An 8,786-nucleotide genomic window follows, 5' to 3' on the forward strand; every position below is an offset into this window, starting at 1 on the left:
GGGTTCAGTTGGTTTTTATTTGTGTCATTTGTTATGTTGTTTATTGCTGGAGAACAATTGTTGTAGCTCAATCTTGGATTTCTGTACTAAACTCGCTGATTTGTTCTAATAGGGTTCCAATTAATTTTCTTGCATTTCATGGGAATCATACTGTCTATAACTAATAATATTCTGACTCCTTCCAAGTATTTATGACATTTTTCTAGCATTGTTTTGGTCAGATTGTCAATAAAAAAATAAGATGCTGATTCAAATGCTGAAATGTTTAACCACTAAATAAGAAGTTTACTACAACTGTTTGCTATATACTCATTATCAAGTTAAATTAGTAAGTTTAGAAATTTATCCTATGCTTTTTCTGCATCTATAGATATTATCAGGTTATTTTCTTTTTTAATTTATTAATGTCATAAGCTCATCCTGTGATGAATCACACTATTCTTACTGTAATTTATCATCCTAATATATAAAAGCCCAGGGTTGTAACAACCAATCACAACCAAGGCTGACCAACCCAGAAGTCCTTTAGTCAGTGCTGGGTTGCCATGGTGACCCAGCACTGACTGCCCCGCTGAAGCCTGACTGCCCGGGGGACTGAGACCCAGAGAGAGAGGCAGGGTCTGATCTGCAGCCTCAGTGGCAGCTATTGATCAGTACTTGCCTCTCTCTTTCTCTCCCTCTTTCTTTCCAGGCTTTACCAGCAGCCAGCCCTTTCTTTCTCTCCCGGCCTCCAAGGGGGCTGCTGTTCATCCCTGCCCCTCTGATTAGGCCCGAAGATAGGCCTGGAGATGCTGACTGGCATAGGAACCAACCAATCAGAACCAAATGTGGATTCTGTGAAGAACCAATGGCTGTCTAGGAGTTGGAGCTTTTGATGCTGACTGGCATAGGAACTGACCAAGAACCAAATGTGGGTGCTGTGAAGCACCAATGGCTGCCTAGAAGGCAGAGCTTTTGACGTTGATTGGCATAGAAACCGGCCAATCAGAACCAAATTGGCCAGCAGAGGAGGGCAGTTGGGGGTGAGATCAGGCATGCAGGGGTGGGCTGTCAGCAGGGGAGGGCCATTGGGGGCGAGATCAGGCCAGCAGGGGAGGGCAGTTGGAGGCAACTAGGCTGGGAGGGGAGGGCAGTTGGGGGCAATCAGGCAGGCAGGCCGAGGCAGTTTGGGGCAACTAGGCCAGCAGGGGAGGGCAGTTAGGGGTGATCAGGCAGGCAGGCAGGTTAGCAGTTAGGAGCCAGCAGTCCTAGATTCTGAGAGGGATGTCTGACTGCCGGTTTAGACCCAATCCCACAGGGTTTAGGTAGTCAGACATCCCCCAAGTGGTCCCCAATTGGAGAGGGTGCAGGCTGGGCTGAGGGAACCCTCACTCCATGCATGAATTTCATGCACCAGGCCTCTAGTTTCTTAATATAATCCTGGGCACATTTTACATTTCTTTTCATCTAGTTTGTAAGTAAAATTCATCTTTAGCTTTTTATTTTATGCTATACTTTTCTGAATTGAGGTCAGGATTCACAAGTCTGATAAAATTATTTAAGAAAATTAAAATTATATCCTTTTCTTTTTAATTAAATCAGACATAAATAATTCTGCTTGTGAAAATTAAAGCATGGAAGATATAGTCAATTCGTATTGTGTCAGCTTAGCTAAGCTAGAACTTGGTTCTCCATCATCACTTCGTTAGATCGTTTCAGGTGAGGTTGGGCCACAAGAGATATTGGCAATAGATTGGGAAGGCAGAAGAGAAGAAGCAGCCATATTATTCTAGCTCTTGTAGGACCTTCTCCATTAGCTTCCCCTACTCCTGGCTCAGATGCCTGTGCATGTCCAGCTCTGTGACTAAACCTGGCAGCATGTCCTGCAGATCACCCATATCATCAAAGTTAAAGGTGGAAGAGGGAGGGCCTGATACGAGTTCCAGTTTGTCCTGTGAATTCTAGCTCTTCCTTGTGGATCTCAGTTTGACTTCGCTTCCCCCACTTCTCATGCACCTTTCCCTCCTGGCTCTCTGTCCTATGACTTTCAGCTCCAGCACCAGACACCAAAGAAACAGCTTGCTTAGACTACTTAAACAGTTCTCATTATGTCAGACCAAATCTCTGTAAAAATATATACATGTAACGCACACATATATGAGTATAGGTATATTCTGCTTCTCTGATCGAACCCTGAATGATTCACAAGTAGATACTGGTAATGGTTCTAGAGCAATAGAAATTTAAGGATGGGTTCTCTAAACTGGCCCTAGGTTACCTGGAATTAGTTCTCTGAGCCTATTAAACACATTTAGAGCCCTGTTTACAGTGGTAAAGAGTACACTGTAATCCATGGAATGTTGAGGCAAAAGTTACTTATCACCTCTAGATATCTGCAATGAAGACAAGGCTTTGGGTACCCAAGTGTTGGCTGCCGGAAGACATTTTAGTGCCAATAAGAAATGTAAGTGTGCCAAAAGCCTCAAAGGAAGAAAATGAGGAGCTCAGGGCTTGGGTATAAGCAGGCCACTTAGCAGCAGGTGAGTTACATAGACCATGCTGGTCATGAAAGGAGAAAATATTTGGTACAGTTTCATAATTTTTAAGAGCTTTTTTCCATAAATGATTTCTATTGTGCTATACACATATGCAACCTTTTCATACAATTATTAATTATTTTAATGCCCATTTAAAAAATTGCTTGTTATATTTTCTAATTTTTCTATTAAATTTTATATATTTCTTATTGATTTATAGAGCGTATTCTAGATAGCAAGTTGAGCACACATTTTGCAAATATGTATTCTCGGGCAGTTTCTTATCTTTTGACTTATTTATGATATATTTTGTCATACAGAGGTTAAAATTTTTGGCTAAGAAATTACATATCAAACCTTAATAAAGTACATAGAAAACATTGCATCAATGCACTTGCCAGAAAAAAATAAAGTTTGAAAATAAACTAACCATTCAACTAAAAAAAGTAGAGAAAGAATACTAAAATCCATCTAAATAATATAGAAGGGAAAATTAATAAAACAAGAAATGAATAAAATAGAAATGAAAATATATAAATCCAGTAAGCTCTGTATACAAAAGCAAAGAATGTATTCTTTAAAAAAAAAAAAAAAAAAAAAACAATAGCCCTGGCTGGTGTGTTTAATGGTTAGAACATTGGCCCATGCACCTAAGGATTTCAAGCTAGATCCAAGTCAAGGTCATCTGGGTTGCAGGTTCCATCCCCAACCTGTTAGGGCACATGTGGAAGGCAATGAATCAATGTGTCTCTCTCCTCTCTCTCTTTCCCCACCCCCTTCCTCCCTTCTGCTCTCTAAAAATTAATGGGGGGGAAATTCTCTGGTGAGGATTAACTAAATAAATAAATAAATAAACAAACAAACAAACAAACCAATAAAATAGATTACCTTGGCCAAGCTTGATGGTGGAAGGAAGGGAGGGTGGGCAGAAACTAAGGTAGTTCTATAAATTTCATGGTAGAAAACTAAAGAGGGTTCCAGCCTGGATTAACTCTTCTTTGTTGACTTTAGGAGGTGAGGTCATGTACTAACCAGTCAGAAGTGTGAAGAGAGTAAAGATAGTTTTAAAAAGTTGGTGGTAGAGGGGGTGTGTGTGTGAGGGGTGGGGGGGGGGCAGGTGGTGATGGAGTGAAGGGCATCAACAGGCAATTCACAAAAGAAATGCAAATGGCCAAGAAATATTTAAATAGATGATCAACCTTACTAATATTCTGGGAAATTAAAATTAAAACAATGAGATGTTTTGCAAACAAACAAAAGGTGTCTCATTTACTGCTGGTGGGAGAGTAAGTGCCTACTCCAAAGAGCACTTTCACCTTGTCTATTACAGGTTATTGAGTCCATGTTTTAATATATTTACAACTGCACACAAGGAGGATGTACCAAAGATGTTCATTTGACTGTTGTTTCTGAAAACTTTATAAGGAAAATGAATTTCTAAAGAACCAACCTAAGCAAACAATGGAATCAATGCAACAACTTTTAAAGAATAAGGAGAGCTCTGCAGAGTGACATTAAAATGTCTCCAAAATTTAATGTTAGATTTTTTTAAGTTACAGAATGATACTGACATTACCATTTATATAGAAAATAACAACTAAGAATAATATATATCCACATATAATGAAAATATTTATATATAATAAAAATATATCATTTTTGAGGACTACTCATATGTATGCAAGAAGAGGAAAGATATTGGGGTGAAGTTCAGTCCTTGCTTGTTGCATCTAGGCTCAGAACAACAAATACTTATCATCCCCTACCTCCACCATCCAGTCTAGATTCCCTTCACTCTCAACTAATGCCTGTGCTAGTCTTGGTAACCTATCTAGTGGCATGAACCAGACCCCCATCCCTGAGGGATCTCAACCACGGGTCACAAAACCCTTCCCAGTTTCTGCTGTTCTCAAATTGGACCACTCCATTTCCAGTGATTACCTATTGACAATTTTGCAGTTCTTCTTTTGGGGTCTTTTAGATGCCCCATTGTTTTCTCCGCTTTTCTCACCCATGGGTGGTGATACCTTCTTGGTGTCATGGCTATGATGGTTTCTCCCCATCTGCTTTTATGTTAGGGTTCACAGGAATAACCTTCAACAACTTGAGTCAATGTTTTTCTATGGTTTTTTGGGTTTTTCTATCCAGCTGTTCTTGGCTTCTGGATCATCCTCTTCTCTTTATTCCCTCTTATCTTTCTGACTCCCTTTCACATTTCCCTTTGTCAGCACCATCTCCATGCACATGCCTTAAGAAATGGTTGTTCTCCCACATATTGTCTTCAGCCCCCTGTCTTGTCTCATTCTACGTACTCTCCTGGTTTATATCCCTGCCTCCTCCACTCTTGTCTCCTCCCAGCAGCAGCTTTTGAAGTCAATATGAATAAAAATTGAATGGAACATACTTTTTATACACAGAATATAGATTTTAGGGGATTGTTTGAGACACTGAGGATGATATCAGGATCTTGGCATTCTAATGGTATCATTATGAGAAAGTGTCAGAAGTGTTGTGCATACAGCATTCTTGGTTCAGTTTCCTTCTCTGATCATCAGAATTCATGCCCTGAGGAAATTACATCTTTTTACTTGGGGAGAAATACCTCTGTGAACTTACTAAAAGAAAAATATATAACTCTTCTTAGGCAGAGAGAAGCTAATTTATGCCATTTTTTTTCTATTGACTAAATAAAAGAGTGTAGCTGATTCTGAACTATGTTAATTAAGATATTTCATAAAGATCAGTATCTACTCTGTACCTTGATGCAATAAATAATGGGGAAAAAAACTACAATGGTTGCTTGTTACTTGGCTTATTGTTTAATCATGGTACATTATGTTACTAAGCTATTTCGTAGAATCTTAATCAATGCCTGGCAAATAATTTTAAGATTATATCTAAAAAGCTTAATTTGTATGATTTATTTATTTTCTAAATAATGGAAAGATAATCTCCCAATAAAACGTCCACATTGCTAATCTCTGTACATAATTTAGCCATAATGGGGATCCACTCATCAGAGAAATTTTAAAATGATTCTAATAATACCCCTTGATTTGTTATCTGAGAAAAGCAATTAATGTATCACTTTTAGTTGTCCAGTGGTCACAGAGAGCCATTGGAATGAAGGTACTGTGTTTATTTAATGTAGAAGAATTACCAAGAAAGAATCTGGAAAACCCACAGTGGGAAAAAATATTCTCAAAACTTTTAAAGATTTGTATATTGATTTAGAGCAGTGGTTCTCAACCTTGGCTGTACATTAGAATCACCTGGAAATCTTTTTAAAATACAATAATATAGAATTAGAACCCAAATCTCATGACTATAGGATCTTCTAACTTTAATATGCTATCTCTCATTTACCATTTTAAAATGATCCATTCAAACCAAAGTCAATTACTGATGATCGTTCCCCCCCAAAAAAGAACAAGAATCACTTTACAGAGCATGCATGTTCCATGACCCCTGACACATGCCTGCCATACTAGCCATATCCTGAAACAATTCTGAGGAGCCCACTTGTCTCTGTGTAATCTATATGGGCAATTAACCTGCATCCACATAAGTATTTGAGAATATAGGTCCATAGATCTAATGGCACTTAAAAACTGTCACTACTCTCTCTCTCTCTCTCTCTCTCTCTCTCTCTCTCTCTATATATATATATATATATATATATATATATATATATATATATAATCTTAATATCATCATTCAACCAAATCTTCATCTTGTTTTTTATGAAAGTATAATAAGAATAAGCTTAATCAATGCCAAATTTAAAAGTAAATTTATCATTCCCCCAAATATAATCACTGTTTTCCATTTTGAAGACCTTTAAAGTTCTGATTGATGAAACACAAAGTATCAATGTCTCACTTCTAATCAACATTAATAATTTTAGCTCCCTACTCATCTGAAAAACCCTGCCTTAAAAAAAATAAAACCCTTCTTAATGATACTAGGTTTATGCTTGGCAGTTCTCCACATGTGCTATAACGATGATTTTAGTCTATTGGGATGTTTGTTGTCTGTATTTCATTCTTTTTAAACATTCAAAAATTTAGATGCAGACACTGTTTAGCACCATTATTTTCCCCCTTCATTTCAGTGATTTAGATGCAAGGTATAAAGCTCAATTTCATTACTTTAAACATATTACCTGCATAAAGTTTTAAAAGCTTGTTTTTCAAGCCAGAAGCCATGTTGGAAATTTTACTTGGATTCAGTTTTCAACATAATTCCAGAAAGATCAAATTACTTGTCTGAGGTCACAAAACTGGTCTGGGCCAGAGCTAGAACTAAAATTAGATGTTTCCATTCCTTCAAATTATGTTCATATCTAGCACATGAATATGTTTTGGAGAATGAGCACTATTCAAATCTTGGAGTTCACTTTAAGTAAAATCCCGCTTAATGCAACATTTGAACTCCAAATATTTCAATCCACTAAAATGCTGAATTCCGTTGTTGCAGATAAGGAGTTTGAGAAGTTGGCTGCAGATACAAATCCTTTTCAAATTCGGGTGTGGGTTGGTGCCAGATAGTGGTGGTCTTTCTGACTAAAGAGGAAGGGGCCAATTTGGGGTTCTGGGGTTTGTCCAGAAGGGCAGAATCTCCAGGTCAGCGCCCCTTTCATTGACCTGGTGTGGGAATACTCGAGGGCTATGGGGACCCACCCTCCACCTCCCGCTTCTTAGGACGGGTGGCCTGTTATTTTCCTGTACATCCGAGTTCTCCTTGAGGAGACAAAAACTATCTCCTCTCAGCCCTTCCCCCAATCAATACCCCATCACACACACACACTCACACACACACACACACCTTTAAGAATCTGGGAGGGGCGTGGTCGCTGGGTAGATTACAGTAACCAATCTCATCACGCCAGATTTTGCTGTGTTGCAAGCTTTCTTTTCTTTTTCTTTTTTCTATCAACATTAGCTGTGATCATCAATTGGATAAACATGAGTCAGTAATATGCAAGCACAGCGACCTGAGTACCTACCCGTAATTAAAGGGCCTTCTGAACCAACGAGCGTAGGTGGAAGTTTATGGGTCCAAATGCCCCATACACCACCAGATACACCAGGTGAGTGCTGTCACCATCTATTCTTTAGTACAAGTTGGAAAGGAACAAGAAACAGGGTGTCAGACCTGAGTTACAGCAGAGTCTCAGCAGGCCTCCGACTGCAGGCACCAGTTTCAGAAGAATGACTGGGACAGGGGAGCCGCCGGGAGGGGGCCCGGGAGGCCGAGCTACAGAGATTCAAGGCACCCCGTGCACACGCGCGGGTTTCTGCAGTGGGTGACACCCAGGGCCCAAATTCTGAACGGACCGAGGCCTCGCAGGGCAGGAAGGACGCCGCGATTCGCCGCCGCCGCCGCCGGGAAACTGCGCGGCGGGACGCTCACCGCCAGGGGGCGACCACCCCACGAAGCGGGGCCTTGGAGGGACCGAAAGACTGGCCGGCGATGGCCACTCCGCGGCGCTCTCGCCCTTACCTCCAGGTAGAACAAGTCCACGGTCGTGATCTGCGAGTCGAGGAAATCTTCATAGGTGTTGAACTGAGTGACGATGTTGTCCACCGCCGTCAGCCCCTCTTCCTGATCCATCGCGGTTGCCTCGGCTGAAGCGTCCCTAGCAACGCAGGCCGAAGGTTCCACCCACGGCGTTCTTTACCAGCAGCTGGGAGCTGTGGGCGTTGATCCCGCCCCCGGGGGTGGTTACCTTTAGGGCTTCCGCCTAACTCCTGGCAACACCGCCTCCCAGTGCACACTCCAAGTCCAGGTCTGACACCTCAACTGGTTCAGACTTGGGTGAAATGTGGAGCCAGAGAGAGATGCAAAGTGCAATCCAAAATTAAAAATTATAAGACTGCCAGGATAGTACACAAAGTATTATAGATCAGCGCTTCTAATCTCATTCTAAAACACTGTTATGCAGGACAGAAATATCAAGGTTAGTTCTCTGGTAACTGAAGAGCTTTCTATACATTTGTCTGTAAAGAAAATATCTCAGAACAGAAGTCTCAGGTAATGGTCTGTGACCGAACCCAATTATTTGAAAAGTTATAACTTAAAAGCAAATTATTGCTAGTGTTTGCGTATGAGGAAGAATTTATGAATTTCCCAAAGGGAAGAAGCTTGAAGAAAATATATTTGAAGACTTCTTTTGGCACCAAGTGCTTGTTTTATAAACTTTTTACTTTTTAAGTTTCAATAAGCACACAATGAAAGATCTTGGCTTATATATATAATTTTATTGAC

General features: G+C 40.2%; 1 protein-coding gene across 1 annotated transcript in view; it reads right to left on the bottom strand.

Annotated features, from left to right (window-relative positions):
• Positions 1 to 8,195, bottom strand: part of CFAP299 (cilia and flagella associated protein 299) — a 554,285-nt gene extending 546,090 nt beyond the window's left edge. Inside the window, exon 1 of the mRNA XM_059681982.1 lies at positions 8,022 to 8,195. Coding sequence (XP_059537965.1) covers positions 8,022 to 8,132 — 111 coding nt within the window. The 5' untranslated portion in view covers positions 8,133 to 8,195. The remainder of the gene's footprint in view (positions 1 to 8,021) is intronic.
• Between the last annotated feature and the right edge of the window lie 591 nt (positions 8,196 to 8,786).

This window comes from Myotis daubentonii, chromosome 1 (genome assembly GCF_963259705.1).
Source record: "Myotis daubentonii chromosome 1, mMyoDau2.1, whole genome shotgun sequence".
Classification (NCBI taxonomy): Eukaryota; Metazoa; Chordata; class Mammalia; order Chiroptera; family Vespertilionidae; genus Myotis; species Myotis daubentonii.